General features: G+C 42.8%; 1 protein-coding gene across 6 annotated transcripts in view; it reads left to right on the top strand.

Annotated features, from left to right (window-relative positions):
• The window catches only part of LOC121288259 (rho guanine nucleotide exchange factor 10-like protein), a 176,658-nt gene that overhangs the window by 114,807 nt on the left and 43,510 nt on the right, over positions 1-18,341 (top strand). For all 6 annotated transcript variants that reach the window (XM_041206761.1, XM_041206760.1, XM_041206763.1 and 3 more), the window contains 9 exons: positions 1,696-1,773; positions 3,148-3,327; positions 3,583-3,699; positions 5,359-5,451; positions 6,266-6,436; positions 12,226-12,371; positions 14,088-14,266; positions 14,953-15,068; positions 17,387-17,514. In XM_041206761.1, coding sequence (XP_041062695.1) covers positions 1,696-1,773; positions 3,148-3,327; positions 3,583-3,699; positions 5,359-5,451; positions 6,266-6,436; positions 12,226-12,371; positions 14,088-14,266; positions 14,953-15,068; positions 17,387-17,514 — 1,208 coding nt within the window. The remainder of the gene's footprint in view (positions 1-1,695; positions 1,774-3,147; positions 3,328-3,582; positions 3,700-5,358; positions 5,452-6,265; positions 6,437-12,225; positions 12,372-14,087; positions 14,267-14,952; positions 15,069-17,386; positions 17,515-18,341) is intronic.

Genomic DNA, 18,341 nt, shown 5'->3' on the forward strand with positions numbered 1-18,341 from the left:
CATCCAAATCCTCTGGGGTAGAGAATTCCAAAGATTCACAACCCTTTGAGTGAAGATCTTTCTCCTCATCTCGGACCTAAATGATCAGCCCCTTATCCTGAGACTGTTCCCCATGTTTTAGATTCCCCAACCAGCAGAAACCACCTCTGTGTTTACCTTGTTAAGCTTCTTCAGAATTTTGTATGTTCAAATGAAATCACCTCAGTCTTCTGAACTCCAGCAAATATAGGCCCAATTTACTCAGCCTCTTGTCATAGGACAACCCCCCCTCACCCCAGGGGCTAATTTAGCGAACCTTTGCTGTACTGCCTCCAATGCAAGTATAGGTAGAGTATATTTCATCCCAAACACTCTGGACCGATTGCGTTTTAGATTTCAGATAATTTTGGTTTTCAGCTACCGCATGTAAGCCTAGGTCTACTTGCGTTACAAGAGCCTGAGCCGAGGCTAGCTATAGTCTAAAGTAAATAAAATGGCTAGAAAAGTAAAATGTATCACTGAATAATAAATACAGGTACCTGTAATTTTCTTTTTGACATGTTCACTACAAAAGTCACAAGGTAAACAGTGCACATTTTACAACTAAGACTTCCTGTGCTAAAGGTCTGTGTTCACTTTTTGGATTTACAGATAAAGGATATCCATCCTTAAATATGGAGACCAAAACTGCATGCAGTGTCCCAGATGTGATCTCGCCAAAGCCCTGTATAATTGTACATTTCTTCATTCTTATGCTCCAATCCTCTTGTAATAAAGACCAACATGCCATTTGCCTTGCTTTGCTGGCCCTGCATACTAACTTTGTGTACTTTGTATAAGCACCGCCAGGTCTCTCTGAACACTACTGTTTTCAAGTTTTACCCCTTTTTAAAAAAATGTTCTGCTTTTCTATTAGGACCAAAGTGAATAATATCTCACTTCCCACACAATATCTGCCGTCTGTTGCCCACTCACTTAACTTGTCTTTATCTGTTTGAAGTCTCTGTGTCTTCCCCACAGCTTACATTTCCATCTAGCTTTGTAACATCAGCAAACTTAGATACATTACTCTGTCTCTTTGTCCTGGTTGTAACAATAGATTGTAAATAGCTAAGGCCCCAGCAATAACCCTTGCAACACTCCACTAGTCACAACCTGCCAACTTGAAATTCCCCGTTTATGCCTATTCTTTACTTCATGTCCGATAACCAATTCTCCATCCATGCTATTACTCTCAAATCCACGAGCCCTTGTCTTGCCTGTTAACCTTTTGTGTGGTGCTTTACAAATGCCTTTTGGAAACCCAGGTATACTATATCTACTGGTTCCTCTTTATCTACCCTACTAGTTACTTCCCCAAAAAATTCTAAATTTGTCAAACATTATGTCCCTTTTGTAAAACCATGATGACTTTGTCTGATCGTTCTACGATTTATTTTTAAATATATAGTTGAGACTTTCTTAATACATTCTAGCTTTTTTCTGATGACTGATGTCAGCCTAACTGGCCTGAAGTTCGCTGTGTTTTTTTTCTTTCTCTCTCTCCCTCATTTTTTGACCTTGTGGTTTTTGCCACCAGTTACACCATTACTGTATCGCAGTTTCCAGTTATCAGTCATGAACTCTGTAGTATGAAGACTATAATAGACATTTTTGATTCTTGAAAGATCTTCCATTGATTGTGAAACATGAATATCTTTTTATCCTACCCAACAGATTGTGCGAAGGCATATATTGAGCTCTATTGTACAGAGTGAGCGGAGTTATGTCGAGTCTCTAAAGCGGATATTGCAGGTAGGAGTTTGGAATTCCATTATGTGTCATAAGTGTTCTGTTGTGAAGGGTTGAAGGATCAAGATCAAAAGGAGGCAATATAACATTATCCAGACACAATCCTATAAATAAACACAGCATTTGTAAGAGTGGTGTGGCAATTCTAGCAAAAGGATTTGTATAGAAGCTTAACAACCAATTGCTGTGCCCAGTGTAAGTCACCACTTTGTTCTAGTTGGAGCATCCTATCTGTGGTTGAAATATCTTGTTGCGGGGGATGGGAGGGTGGTGGAGAGGAGATGAAATGGAGGAGGTAGTCCTTCTTGACAGCTGCGGAACAAAGTGCCATCTGTTATAAAGACATAATGGGGTAGAGGTCTAATGCATTAACCAAGAATGCTGGACAGTGGTACCGGACCAAAGAACACTAGTCTGTGTTCAATGACTGTTAAGGAAAATAGATTGGTTTTAAACCCTGTGGGCAACAATAATCAATGTTTAATCCAGTGTCATTCACTAAACTGGTGTCCAAGGCACACTCTCAAGAATACTAACCAGCAGACCACAGAATGATGGGCCGAGGTCTGTGAATTCCCATGGGTGAACTTCTAACTTGCCAATGCAGGTGACAGTTCCTTCCTCACAGCAGGAGAGCAGGAACCCATAGAAATAATAATTATGTTCAATAATTCTGTTTTTCATGGAAATTTGGTGCTATGGATGCTGGGTTATCTTTGCCTGCAAATTGGATTCTGTTACACTTTTGAAATAATTTATTCTCTATATTGGGGCAACGCTGACATTTACTGCCCTCCCTTGTTGCCCAGCTGTTTGTCACAACTATATATGGGAGGAGGCGCAATTGGAACATAAACACCAGTGTGGACTGGCTGGGCTGAATGGCCTGTGCTTGTACTGTATATATGGTATGTAAATTCAGAAGTCTCTCACAACTGTGAGTGTACTTGCACCACATGGACTGCAAGGTTCAAGAAGGTGGTTTATTATCAACTCAGGGCAATAAGTGGTGGGTAATAAATGCTGGCCTTGCCAGTGACACCCACATCCCATTAAAATGAATTAGAAAAAAAATTTTCAAACTGCCAGGATGTATTAGTTCCATAAAGTAACCAGTACACTACCATACTCTTATAACTGGGCAGCAAAAAAAAGAGAAGGGCTGATACTTAGTCTCAGCTCACGACAACCTAGCAAACTATGCCTGGAGGCTCAGGCACGCAGCACAAGTTAGGGACCACTTACACTGCTCCTTCCCTTTGCCACTGTCCATAGTACAAGTACTGAGAACCTAATTCATATTGAGTCTGTTATCTGAGTAGTCAGGTTTTCTTTAAAATCTCTGAATGCTCCCTCTTTCCCTCGTTTTTCTCTCAGGAATATAAGAAGCCATTGCTAGAGGCGGAGCCAAAGTTGCTGAGCATCAGAAAGTTGCGGGTGGTATTTTACCGTCTGAAAGAAGTTCTCCAATGCCATTCGATGTTCCAGATCGCCCTGTCTTCACGGGTAGCTGAGTGGGATGCCACAGAAAAAATCGGAGATCTTTTTGTAGCTTCAGTAAGTGTGCACTGTGCTTCTTCCCGTTCTCCAGCTCACTCACCCAGCAGCACTCTGAGATGGAATGGCTGCAGTGAGATGGTGCTATCCAGTCTTACGGGGCTGCTTGTTTTCTCAAAGCCCAGCCTGGATCTCTCTGATAATACTGAGCTGTGGTTCACAGCACTTCGGGAGATACACTTGATACATCTTGTCCACTGATTACCATCCTAACTTGTGACTGTAACTTTATGGTGTTTGTTTATTTGCTTGCAGTTCTCAAAGTCTATGGTGCTGGATGTATATAGTGATTATGTGAATAACTTCACCAATGCCATGGCGCTCATTAAGAAGGCCTGTCTCACCAAACCAGCTTTTCTGGAATTCCTGAAGGTGAGTTAAAGTGTAGGAGGCAACTTTATTGCCCTGCGGTTGATTGTTCTGCCACTCTACATTCATCCTATTTCCAAGTGTCCCTTTCTCCTAAAGATTTAACCACCCATGACTGTTACAAATGTGAAAATAGATGAAAAATCACCCAATATTTTCCATTTTAAAAAAAAAATCATTTTCACAAGGCACAAAAGGGGTCATTTGATATCGTTCTAGAGTGCAAACTGAGGCTAGTTATTTTCCTTTATCTCCACCTGTCTCCTGTTAAACTGATCCAAGCCAGATGGTGAAGTATGAAAGTAGACACAGATCCTTTTCTTGATGGTAGGCTCATCAGAATGCAGCATTACATATCTCTGCCCTGCCTCCTATCTACTAACATCTCAGAGTCTAAGCAGTCCCTTTCTATACTCTTCTGATTAACAATAATAAACAAGTTAACAGCCCCTAAGAGGGGCACTGTAACAAAAGACCAAACTTTAAATGAAGCTTTTCCAATTAAATTAGAAGCAGGGGCTCAGACAGGCGGTAGTTCACCTCGGGGTGGACTGGCAGCTCAATCCCGTGTCCCTTTCCATGTGTGCTCAAGATACTTAATCAATACCTTCCAACTGTTTATCCTTAACTTTAACAATGCAGTTAACATAACATTAGCACCTCTCCCCTTAACAATTGGCTTCAGTGCCAATAAGGTTGTACCCCCTAGTGCCAGCTTGGCTGAGATCAGTTTTGTCAGCACACATGAGGCATCAAGCCCTCTTGTTCAGTGTGGCACAGTCTCACAACAGAAACTTACCAGCAGAAATTCATTTGACTTGTATTTGTTTTGGATAAGGGATATAATTATGAATCTCCCATTCTTGACAAACAAATGTTCTATTGTGGTCTTAAGATGGGCACTGTGAAATTTCTATTAAGTTGCTCCATACTGGATGTAAAATACTTACTGCAAAGAATGCTGGGAATCTATTCCACTAGGGGGCAGCAAATTCAATCATTTGTCTCATCTCAGCAGAAACCAAACAGTTTGTAAAGTGCCAGTGTTCTATTGCTCATTAAAATGAATTAACGACATGTTAAACATTTCATGTCCTGTATTAATCTTTCAAAGAATGGGATATGTAAACTAGTTTCTACCATTATGTTCTGTTCCTTTTATTGGAAGCACTTAATTGTATCGTGACTCTGTTGGATGAGGTGTCAAACTGAGGCTCCCTCTGCTGCCTTAGGCAGATGTAGAAGATCCCACGGCACTTCAGCCAGGTGGGCTGCACAGTCTTCTGGTCCTGCAATTTCCTCTTCATACAGAAAAATGAAAGGGGCTATAATAAAATAACATTGTTCAATCAAACTATTGGTCTTGCATTTTATTCCCCTCTCCTACTCGACACCCAGCTGCAGTAGAAAATGGGAGTCAGTTTCTTCCATTTCTGTACTCAGGAGATTGGCTTGTGGGCAAGGCAGCATTTGAGGTTGTGGTGACTAACAGTTAGCATGTAGCATGATGTGGATGTCACACAAGGTGGTTTTGCTCCAGTGCCAACATACCAGGCAGGAGTTGCCACAGTGAGGCTTTGCTACATGTTCAGAATGCTTTGCAGATAATACAGCCATTGGAAGTGGGCAGGCAAATTACTAAATTTGTCTGATCTTCTACAGCAGAAGCAAGCCTCCAATTCCGACCGGATAACACTTTACGGGTTGATGGTGAAGCCAATCCAACGATTCCCACAGTTTATTCTGTTACTTCAGGTGAGGGGAAAAATAAACTTAATTGTGACTAATAACTTGTTCATTCTCATCAATTAAATTAAAATAGCATCACACTCTGCCCTGTTGAGTGTGTAAGTACATTTCCTGTACAGTTGAGCTATGAACTGCTAGGCTGGAGCCCTGGTCTGTACTGAGCTAGTAGATCTCCGATTAAAGACAGCAGTTTTGGGGTGTGATTTTGGGGGGAATACATGGGCTGGCAGGAGAAATTGGACTTCCTGCTCTTGATGTTGTGCAATTATTCAAGAGTATGTGAAACATGGAAGAAGGGAACGCTGAAAAGAGAGTTTTTCGGTTCGGCAACTATTCCAACACGATGATGGGCGACCCTCTAGTGAAGGCAGAATAAGCTCTGACCTCCGCCTCCTTTGTAACACCCACCAAACTCGAATAGGCTGCTGACCCTGTGCTGGGTTTATGTATGCCCGGAAGAAACTGGATACCTTTTGCAGGGGAAATAAAATTTAATTAATTTAATATCCATTCCAAGGAGTTTTAATTTTATGACTATAAAAATGCTTTCCTTTACATTTTGGAGATGAGCTTATTTCCTATGTATAAGCTCTACTTGGCTAGGAGCTAATATTGGGATATGAGAAAATAAATATCTGAGTTGGTTCAAGTTCAGTCTGCCCCTTATATCGACTTTTACTCTGTTTCTCTGTCAATTATTCCATTGAAGCATCCTGACTGAATCATTAATCTGCCTTTAACTTCTGGATATTGACCAAGCTGTTGTGTTGTTCTCCTCTTTCCTCCCACTATTCCGGCTTGTGCCTTCTGCTTCATTCAGGATATGCTGAAGAATACGCCAAAAGGGCATCCAGACCGGCTCTCATTGCAGCTCGCTCTGACAGAGCTGGAAACGTTGGCAGAGAAACTCAACGAGCAGAAGCGAGTGGTGGATCAGATTGCTGAAATTCAGCAGTTGGCAAAGAGCGTCGGAGATCGCAACCTCAACAAGGTCAGGAGGTGCAGAAAGAGATGTTAGTGACGGCAATTGAATCTAGTAGGTTTGACGTAACCCCAAGTATTCATCGGCCAATTGCATCTCTAAATCTAATCCATATTAATGGCAGAACAATATCTGGACATAACTGCAGGCCTGTACCTTAGCAGATAATGACAGGAAGAATTGGAGCAGCATGATTACAGTAATACTGCACAATCTCCGAGGTGTGACCTGTTATTGTTGCATTTTGCAAAAGTGTCAGCAGTGGCTCAGTAGCAGCACTTGTACTATTGGATAAGAAGTGTGCTCGAATGCCACTCCAGGGACTTGAACACAATTTCAGGCTAACACTCCAGTGCAGCAATGAGAAAGTCCTGTACTTTTGAAGTGTCATTTTTTTGGGGGGTGAGATGTTAAACTGAAACCTTGTCAGCTCTCAGGTGGGTGTGTATATATTTAAAATAAATAAATCCCACAGCGCTATTCGAAGATCAGGGTGCCCTGAACAGTGTTTATTCATCAACCAACATCATTAAAACTGATTATCTGGAATTGTCACCTTGCTACCTTGAGGGAGCTTGCTGTGTGCAAATTGACTGTTGCATTTCTGGCATTATAACTGTGACTACACTTCAATTGTACATCATTGGCTGCAAAATATTTTGGATATTGTTGGTCATAAAGCACTTTTTTTAAAAATTTGTTCATTTGGATGTGGGTGTCGCTGGCTGGGCCAGCATCTATTGCCCATCCCTAATTGTCCTTGAGAAGGTGGTGGTGAGCTGCCTTCTTGAACTGCTGCAGTCCATGCGATGTAGGTACACCCACAGTGCTGTTCTGGAGGGAGTTCCAGGATTTTGACCCAGTGACAGTGAAATAATGGCGATATAGTTCCAAATCAAGGTGCTCAGTGGTTTCCAGGTGGTGGTGTTCCCATGTGTCTGCTGCCTTTGTCTTTTCTAGATGGTAGTGGTCATGGATTTGGAAGGTGATGTCTAAGGATCCTTGGTGAGTTCCTGCAGGCATCTTGTAGATGGTACTCACTGCTGCCACTGTGTGTTGGTGGTGGAGGGAGTGAATGTTTGTGGATGGGATGCCAATCAAGTGGGCTGATTAGTCCTGGATGATGTCAAGCTTTTTGAATGTTGTGGGAGCTGCACTCATCCAGGCAAACGGAGAGTATTCTGCTACACACTCCTGACTTGTGCCTTGTAGTTGGTGGACAGGCTTTGGGGAGTAGGGGAGTGAGTTACCCAGCACAGGATTCCTAGCCTCTGACCTGCTCTTGTAGCCACAGTATTTATATGGCTCATTCAGTTCAGTTTCAGGATGTTGATAGTGGGGGATTCAGTGATGGTAATGCCATTGAATGTCAAGGGGTGATGGTTAGATTCTCTCTTGTTGGAGATGGTCACTGCCTGGCACTTGTATGGTATGAATGTTTCTTGCCACTTGTCAGCTCAAGCCTGGATATAGTCCAGATCTTGCTGCATTTGGACATGGATTACTTCAGTGTCTGAGGAGACTCAGAATGGTGCTGAACGTTGTGCAATCATCAGCGAACATCCCCACCTCTGACCTTATGAAGGAAGGAAGGTCATTGAGGAAGCAGCTGAAGATGGTTGGGCCGAGGACACTACCCTGAGGAACTCCTGCAGTGATGTTCTACATAACTGCAAGCCCTTTTCTTTCTTAAAGTGGCATCATGCAAGAGAAAGAGCAGAAGAAAGGAGTATTTTGGAGTCAAGAACTCCACATCTCTTTTAATCATCTCTATTTTAACTCAGTGGGGATGGTGATGTAGTGGTAGTATCACTGGACTAGCAATCCAGTGGTCTAGACTAATGCTCTGGGGACATATGTTCAAATCGACAATGGCAGCTGGTGGAATTTAAATTCAATTAATAAATTTAGAATATAAAGTCTCAGTACTGATGGTCATTGATTGTCGTAAAAACCTACCTGGTTCACTAATAACATTTAGGGAAGGAAATCTGCCATCCTCACGTGGTCTGGCCTATGTGTGACTCCAGACCAAAGCAATGTGATTGACTCTTAATTGCCCTCTGAAATAGCTTGGCAAGTCATTCAGTTCAAGGGCGATTAGGGATGGGTAACAAATGCTGGCTTTGCCAGCAACGCCACATCTCATGAAAGAATGCAAAAAAACAAAGAAAATGATCCGTTGCCCTTTTATTATCTTTCCTTTTACATTGGTAAAGTCTTTAAATTCTGTCTATGGGAAGCCTGCAGTTTTAGCTGGGACAGCACCTGGGAAGGTCAGCAGCAGGTCCTGTTGTAATATGCCTTTAAGGGATAGCAGCATGACATCACTAGAAGGGGAGTGTGTCATGTGATCCAGTCTTAGTTTCACTTTCGTTTTGGAGCAGAGTGCACATGTGCACACAGCTCTGCTGCTAGCTTTCTACCTATGTGTAAATGTTCCCATGTGCCTAGTCTAAATAAGTGTACCCACAATATGTTTACCCAATACCTTGAGTGATTAGTGCCTTGCTATCAATATAGCACCAAACAGGTCCATCTGGCTCTGGGTTTATGTATACATTGTCCATTATAGAATTGTAGAGCTATGCCAGAAACCAGCATAAGTTTTATAAATGTAGAAAATATGTTTTGGGTAGTTGCTTTTCTTATCACAGAATATTCCTGATGTGTATATACACACACCTGGAATGATTCCTTATCTTTTTGCTCTGTTTTCCTCCACTTCCCCCTCCCTTGCTGCAACATCGGAAGAAGCAGCTTTTACCTCGACGGAGAACTTTTGTCCCCTTCATACAATTCATAATCTGAGCACAGAATATCATCTGATTATCTGGGTTGTTAATAGTCAGCAAATTAAAGACACTTCATTCACCGCCAAATTTTACTTGTTATACGAGGCAAGCAATTTAGTTCAAGTAGAACATTTTGCCTTTTGATTGAGTCGTTCACTGGCTGAATAAATGGGGCTATAGCAAAAAGACTTTGCCTTTGTGTCTAGAATCCATAAAAAAAAACTAATCAGCTCTTCTGTGATGGGTAATTGCACTGCCCGTTCAGTGTGGCATTGTCAGACAGATCAGAAAGACCTGAAGTTTGATGCCTAGTCTGTGTTAAGCTACCTGCGGGGCTGTAGGATTGCTACAATTGATTTTGAGGCTCTTCCCCCCCCCCCCACCACCACCACCACCACCACCTCCCCCCCCACCACCCCCAAAAGGGAGGGGAGTAAACATCCAGGATTCCCATCAATGTCGCTTCTCTCAGGGAGATATAATAATTTTTGTAATATTATTGGAAGTTATTGTAAGGTAGAGTAATAGTAGGGTTCTGTGTCTCTGTGTGTGGGACAGGAGAAGTTAAGAAATGTGTGTTTTATTTTTCCCGAGATTACTGGTGAAATTGGTACTATGAGATTTTTATTATCAAGAGAGGTAAAGTCCAAAGACAATAGTGAAAAAATGAGAATCTGCATTCAAAGGGGAAAATATACATATAAAGGAGAGAAGGCTGTGTACAAGGACAGGAGTTCTAAGATCTAACAAGTGTGAAAAGCCTCCAGCATCTATGACTTAAGTTGCTGTCTACAAGGTACTGAAGCCAAGGAAAATCTTACTTTGAATTCGACTGTCCAGGGCGTGTGCTTTGCCTGGGTCTGTTTAAATCTGAGTGTTTTACTATTGACTTAACAGAAGTTTAATTGAGAGTTAGATTAACCAGAGGAACTAGGAGTTATCATAGTAGTAATTTGTAGATCTATGTATGTGCTTAAAATCATTTATTCTATTAATAAATGTTTAATTTAGTTTTGTAAAAACCATTGAAACTCAGTGGTCTTATTACTACTGAATTCAAGGAATGCACCTCGAAATAAATATAGAAATCGCAAATAGTTGTGGTGGTTGTTTCAAACTGCCCTTTGGGATTTGAGCAGGTTAGCATTTGCCATCGACTGTGCCTTAACTTCTAAGCTGCAAGGCAACCCAAATGTTCCCCTGCCCAAAAAAAAATTTAAAGGGCCTGCAGATGCAAACAAATGGCCCAAGCATTTCTGAGAGAGAAAATTTGAGGCTTTGCTGGTTCCCACTCCTGTACATTACTCAGCAACCTCTGTGTGGAGTTTGGATGAAATTGGAAGACCTGTGATACTGCCAGCACTCGGTGTATAAGTTTATATGTAATTAACTGTCATTTTGCTGGAGAACCAGAAGGGCACTCCACAATGTGTCGGGAGACAGTTTGACTTGGAGTGTGCTCTTTGGCAGGGCTCCCTTTGAATAGTGAGCAGGAGTGGGAACTCTCTTGGACTGAAGGTTGGGGGGTGGGGTGGGGGGGAGAAATTTAAGCAGCAATTAAATTTGTAGCCCTCCCACTGCCAAGCTGTCAGAGCTGAGCCAGCTCAGCACAGATAGGGATCAAGTGTAGGATATTCCACCTCAATGTAACTCAATTGCACATCAGCAACTGTTACCAACTGCAACATGAGACGAGCTCCGGTGCAGCCCCTGTGGGACTACAACCATTTTAAGTGGAAATGTGCTGCAACTTGAACTGGGCAATTGACAATCTGTACAGAAACTGCTGAATACAGCACAGTGGTGCTCTTAAGATTATGCAATTGCTCTTTTAAATTTAGACTGGGCTCCAAGAATGCTGAACCCTAACGGGTGTTTTTGGCTGCCCAGTAGCCACATCATGAAATTATAGTATAATAATTTTAATCATCTAATTTGCAGTATTGACATTGAATTATTTAATAAGCAAGCAATTGACATCCGTCAGACACCATACAACAGTGGGATACATTCTTCAGACACTGACAGATTTGACTGCATTGGGCTTGTTTGCATGTGGCTTAAGGCAGAGCGATGGAAGATGAACAAATTTGATGACACACATGTAAATGGCACAGACTTTATTAAAAACTAAGGGGAAAGAAAGTTTCGGATAAATTCAATGCAACCTGAGTTTGAGAGTATTATTGCGCAGTGAATGTTGCATCGCTTGCATAGAGTGAGACAAAATCATACACTGCTTGCATTCTGAACACTAAGTATTTGCCCCTAACCCCATCCTGCACCCTGCTTCACCTAAAGGTGCTGACTTTTTTATATTTATGTTGGGTTCTAAAAATGCTGAACTGTATACCAGGTGTTAGTGGCTGCCAATTGTGAAACAATAGTGTAATAATTTTAATCAACTAAGTTGCAGTATTGACATTAGGTTACTTAATCAATGGGAAACTGTCAGCCTTCATACACCATGCAACTACATATTTGGGTTCAGTTCCACCAAAATGAGCAACACTCCAGTGCATTGCCCAAGTAGCTATTCATCACATTCCGGTCTAGACAGTGAACCTTGGCAGCTCTCCAACATGGGAGACATCATAGTTGAGGCCAATTTTGTTTTCGCCCAAGATCTGCCCACATGCACTTTATCATCCAGGTCATTAGCTGTCAGGCATGAGAATCCAATAAATTTTATTGCTCGCTCTCTAACATAGCTAACTCCAAACAGATTGGGCATTAAATCTGGTATCTTAGCAATCTGTAAGGCTCAACTTTATGATCAGTGACAGGGAGCAAAACAGGAAAGAGCTTTATATATAAATCGTAAATTGCCCTTATCCACTGCACAGGCACGGTTTTCAAATGGATGCACTTCCTGATAACATTTTTTTTTATTGTAAACCCCCCCCCCCCCACTCAACCAGCTTATCAATTTATAACCACCTGTCACAGAAAGCAAACCTAATGTGCACACACTTTTCAATGTGTCTTTTGATCTTGTTACAGTTGCTAAGTTCTGGCCAGCGGCAGCTTGTCTTGTGTGAGACGCTAACTGAGACTGTTTATGGAGAAAGGGGGCAGATACTTAAATCCAAGGAACGCCGTGTGTTCCTGCTGAATGACCTGCTCATCTGTGCCAACATCAATGTAAAGTAAGTATTTAACACTGGCACTCCAGATATGGCTTGTGGGCCCTTTGTATTCCCTCCCACTCTCCTTTACATGTAGCCCTTGTCAGACTTGCTGCTCCCTTCCCCTCTGTGCCACTACTTATGGTCTGCTTGTTGTGATGGTGACCAAACTGAAATTCATTATTGTTCCCTCTCCCTTTCTCTTGCTGTCTCTCAAAAGGTAGCAAATAAGTGCTATTGGTACATGATTGTCCTGCAGTGCTGTTCCTTTCCTAGTCCTTATTTGGCAGGTGCCTACAATGCCATGATAGAAACTCAGTGTGGGAAATCTCAGATTACAGACTCAGTTACTGCCATACAGAGAGGTAAAAGTATAGAACTGGCACTTCCATCTAGACCCCTTCTCTTGCTGTTAAAGAAACTGAGATAACCATGTCACTTTAAGATCATTTCCTTGCTTTCTCTCGCTGGGGAAAAAGAACGAATAACATTGCCTATAGCCAGGCAAATAATGAATGGAGGTCCCGAGGTAAATGAGGCATATAATCTGATGGGCGTGGGTAAAGGGTGTTTTGGGATGGGTTCACTTCTGCGACCTAGTTTAAAATCCAGCCCAGATTTAGTGCTAGTCCCCCTCCATCTGTTGGCTGTAGAAGTGAAATGAGTCTCTTATCAGTGCTAGGTGCTGACTATTGACGCATGGCATGCAGCTGCTTCTGATTAGTAATTTGGGGTGGCAGTGCCACACTGATGCAGCAGAAATACTCTACTCAATTTGAGATTTATGTAGTGGGAGCTTTAAATACACATATTACTGTGTGGCACCTAATCTAAAGCATGTTGTTATAGTAAATTTCCATCACGAGTTCACATTGAAGAGAAGAGGTGTGCTACTGCGCCACAAGGGAATAGAATCTCCGTCTGAAGTTGCGCAGTGAACTTATTATTGGTGTTATTAGACTTCCTTCATGTTTCTTCCCCTATAATGCCCTGTCAACAAAAATTGCAGTAAAACCTTGCTTCTACACCTTTGAACTAATTTTGTCAAAGTGTATTAGACATGGCTTTTTTCCACCGTGGTCCAGTGCATCAATGCATCACCGCACAAGACAGGGACGTCATTGATGCAATCTTATTGTCTGTGCTGAGGTGGCCAATCTCATTTGTGGAGGTGCTAAGGTCCTTAAGGTCGATCTCATTGCTCCTGGGGAGAAACACAGGAAAATAACCAGCTAATATCCCCACACCTGAGCACAGTCTTGTGAACCCTGCTGGAAAACAGAGATGTTGGGCAGTGAATTGGTCTTGGCTGAGATATTCTCCATTGGTCAATAGCTTGCCAACACTATCCAGGCGTGTACATTTAAGAATGGCATCTAAGTTAGTTACCCAAGGATAGCCGATACTGGTGGAACTGTTGCCCAGCACTGATGAGTGTTTTTAGTTGGGTTGGAAACCAAGGAGTCAATAAAAGTTGCCCCCCCCCCCCCCACACTCCCCAATTTAAAAAAGAAACCTTTTTCTAAGTGTCATGGATGAGTTGTGGTGTCTTATTGTTTCTGTTAATTAAGGAGCTGATGTGTGGTGCATTCCTCTTTTTTTCGCTTTTCTGTACAGTGAAGCTGGAATGGACCAAGCTCTTTTTTTATCTCTTTCCCCCCACCCCCCCACTTTGTTAGTGAACAGTAAGTGGTTGTGCTGTAGCATTTCATTCCTGTTCTGTAATCTCTATTCTAGGGGTCAGCCAGACATTGGCAGCCTGGTTCCGGTAGGCCCAAAGTACACTGTGAAATGGAGCACCCCACTACTGCAGGTTCAGGTTGTGGAGGTTGGCCTAGAAGGGAAAGGTTATGACAAGGATACGATAATCTTTCAGCATCCAGGGAGTAAAAAGACCTCCTCTACCTCTCTATCAAGTAAGTCTGGGTTTGTTGTGTATTTACCAACTGGAAGTTCAAGGGCAGTGGAAGGAGATTCAGCAAGAATTTTCAAAGGGGAATTAGTTAACTACTTGAAGTGGAAATATTTGCAGGGCACTGGGGAAAGAGCCCCTAGGATTAATTGGATATCTCCTTCCAGGAACTGGCATAGTGGGTTGAGTGGCTTCCTTTTTATGCTATATTATCCTGTGATCCAGGAATAGCTGCATCTAGGGTGAAATGGATTCCTACATGCTATCATTTAAGGACATTAGTCTTTCTTTATCATGGACACAATGCCCAATTTGCAGTTACTCTGCTGGCTCTGTGCCACTCCCTGCTCGGGGAAAGCTCAGCTTGTGCATGGTGACAGGAATGGACTCCGCTGTGGAGCTCTGCCCACCACTCCTCCTCGCCAACAGTTTCTTTGGCGTATGCGAGGAGAATAGAAAGCAGATAAGGTGACATAAGGCCAGTAGATACCTTTGAAACCACATGGATCATTGCCTTCAGGAAAGGGAAACTGCAAATGAGGGGGCAAAATGTGCACAGGTCTGGCATTAATTGTCTGTTGGTGCGTTGGAGTTCCTGTATATTGCCTATAAATTAAATATCTTGTGTTGTCTATAAATGCCTTGTGTTGGACACTTGCCTTTTACGTATATTTTATTTTTCTCCCTTAGGTAAGATTTATATGGGTCCTCCACGCCTTTACCAGGAGCTTCAGGAGTTACAACAGGATCTGATTGTTGTGAACCAGATATCACAGCTCATAAGTACTCTTCATGGCATTTATCAGGTATACCTCTTGAACTCTTGACCTTGCAACAAAAACCAGACCCTGAATTTACAAACCACTTTTGGCTCTTTTCTGTGTCAGATTGAGACGTCTTTGTAGGTGGAAAAATGGGGCAGAAACCATTTCCTTTGATTTTTCCACTTGAAAGTCCATCTCAGCTGGAAGGGCTTCCACTCCCTGATTGTATGGATCATGTCTGACAGCGTATAGAATTTAACCCTGAAAAGTGTGAGGTGATACACTTTGGAAGGAGTAATTCGACAAGGATCCTGCGAGATATGTTGGAAGGTGTCACAGCGTATTCATCCTACAAAATTTTGGTCTCCCTGACCTCATCAAGGAAGAAGATAATGTGAGTTGATGGTTGGCTGCTCTTGCCTTGGTTAAAGGGTGGCCTTGCTCTCGGGACAGCTTACTCCTGAGCAGGAGCTCCTGCAGCTGCTTCACTATATCTGCCACCTCCAAGGTCCACTGGCGAGGACCCTGAGCAGCCAGTTTGGAGGCCTGTTATGTGCTTTGTGTCAGGCAGTTCAGCCATTCCATGGGGCCTTGGATGTGTCTCTTGGCTTATTAGCTGCCTGGTAGCTATCAAATCCTGAAAACTTTGAGACAGCACTCCAGGGCTTGAGCGCAAAAAATCTAGGTTGACATCCGAGGGGGTGCTGTACCCCTATTATTTGTCGTTTATATGAACGACTTAGATCACTATGTGGGGGGTAGGATTAGTAAGTTTGCGGATGACAAAGATTGGCTGAGTGGTTAACAGTGAGGAAGATATAGACGGGATGGTCAAATGGGTAGATAAGTGGCAGATGGAATTTAACCCTGAAAAGTGTGAGGTGATATACTTTGGAAGGAGTAATTTGACAAGGAAGTATTCAATGAATGGCATGGCACTAGGAAGTTCTGAGGAACAAAGGGACCTTGGCGTGTGTGTCCATAGCTCTCTGAAGGTGGAGGGGCATGTCAGTGGGGTGGTGAAAAAGGCATATGGGACTCTTGCTTTATCAATCGAGGCATAGATTACAAAAATAGGGAGGTCATGTTGGAGTTGTATAGAACCTTGGCGTACTGTGTGCAGGAAGGATGTGATTGCACTGGAGGGGGTGCAGAGGAGGTTCACCAGGATGTTGCCTGGGATGAAACATTTAAGTTATGAAGAGAGGTTGGATAGACTTGGGTTGTTTTCATTGGAGCAGAGAAGACTGAGGGGCGACCTGATCGAGCTGTACAAGATAATGAGGGGCATGGACAGGGTGGATAGGGAGCAGCTGTTCCCCTTAGTTGAAGGGTCAGTCACGAGGGGACACAAGTTCAAGGTGAGGGGCAGGAGGTTTAGGGGGGATGTGAGGAAAAACTTTTTTACCCAGAGGGTGGTGAGGGTCTGGAATGCACTGCCTGGGAGGGTGGTGGAGGCAGGTTGCCTCACATACTTTAAAAAGTACCTGGATGAGCACATCATAACATTCAAGACTATGGGCCAAGTGCTGGTAAATGGGATTAGGTAGTTAGATCAGGTGTTTCTACATGTCAGTGCAGACTCGATGGGCCGAAGGGCCTCTTCTGCACTGTGATTCTGTGATCTGAGGTGCCGTATTGTGGTTGAGGTGTCAAATCAAAGCCACCCTGCTCTGGCCATGTGGCTGGGCCCCTATGACACATGGCATTGTTCAAAGAAGAACAGCAGAGCTCGCTCTGGTGTGCTGACCAATGTTTATCCCTCAACCAGCATCACTTTATATGTTGTTATCATTTTGCTGCTGGTGGGAGTTTGCTGTGCACACGTTTTCTACCGCATTTCCTAACTTTGTAGCAGTCACTTACTTCCAGTACTGGTTCGTCGGCTAGGAAGCACTTTTCGAAAAAGGGGAGAGTGGCTCACGGAGGTGGTTCTGTAATTTCCACACTTGAGGAACGGATTCACCAAGTGGACCCAAGCAGTTGTTCGCCAAAGCAAAGTTCCTAATGAGCCCTGTATGGGGGGTAATTAAGAACATGACCTTGAAGGAAATGTTCTTCACTCCAAGGATAACTAAACCGTGGAATAGATGACAAGGAAGGGACATTGAAGTGGTCGAAGGTTCAAGCGCTTTGCCAAGGGATTGAGGGATTTGGTGTGAAGTGGGATAGGCAAGGTTTCCTCATGACTGAGGGGGACAGTTAGTTGAGTATAATGACCCTTTTCTACTTGTGTAACTTTGACTCCTTAAAATTATAAAACGGGCTTACCTTTTGCCCAAGTTTCTTCATGTTTTCTCTATAATAATGCTCATGCTGTCAGTCCTAGATGGCTTATTCTGATCTGTCCCATTTCCTAGAATCTAAATCTCATTGTAGCCCAGGATTGGACCCGAGCTCTCCAGAGATTGATCAGGATTAAAGAGGATGAGATCCAATCAGCAAACAAGTGTCGTCTCCGTCTGCTGTTGCCAGGGAAACCAGACAAGTAAGCAGGGGTAGGGTGGGAGGGGTCAGAGAAGAACCCAACCAGCAAATTAACAAGTTATTTGTGAACAAGTTGGCAGAGTAATTTTAATTTTGACTATTTATATTTCTGTTTCTCAATTTCTGTGGCAAATGGATTAGTTGAGAAAAAAATTCCTTTTAATTTGATTGCAGGTTTTTTTTTCTTTTAATTACAGCCTGTAGATATGATGCCATAAAATGTTTTCTAAGGGACACAATAATTCTGGTCACTTTTTTGGCAGACAGATTGTTGAATATACCAGCTGTCTGTTTGCGAGAAGTAGCTAGCATTTCTGTCCCTTGGCTTCCTTCTGTTCTTTTATTTGGCCAGTATTCACCTGTCTGATCGTGAACATTGTGCTGAATGGTCCCACCCAAAATGTGACCTTTTTTTTATTTTGCCTTTCAGATGCTGGCTGATCTGCAGTGTGTTTGCAGCATTGCCTGTTTTCTGCTTCACATTTGCAGCAGTAGTTGAGTGTCTCCTTTTTCAATACTACAGGGTTGGTTATTTTTGATGCTGCTTTTTCAGACGATGATGATGTTGAAGGGAAAGATGAACAAGACTAGCCATGCGAGGTGGGTCTGGATGACTCCATGTTGCATGTGCTGTGAGCTAGTGACGAGGACTGGGTAAAGGGATATGGGAGATGAAGTTCGCCTGGTTTCAATAGGATAAGCTGTATTCTCTTTCCATGAAATTGGATTTTGGGCTTATGAACCCTGCCCTCAGGCTCAAATGGGGGTCAGAAGCCTGCACTATGTGGGGAAACAGTCACTCATTGGGATTTTCCCCAGGACAGCCAG

This window comes from Carcharodon carcharias, chromosome 15 (assembly GCF_017639515.1).
Source record: "Carcharodon carcharias isolate sCarCar2 chromosome 15, sCarCar2.pri, whole genome shotgun sequence".
Taxonomy (NCBI): Eukaryota; Metazoa; Chordata; class Chondrichthyes; order Lamniformes; family Lamnidae; genus Carcharodon; species Carcharodon carcharias.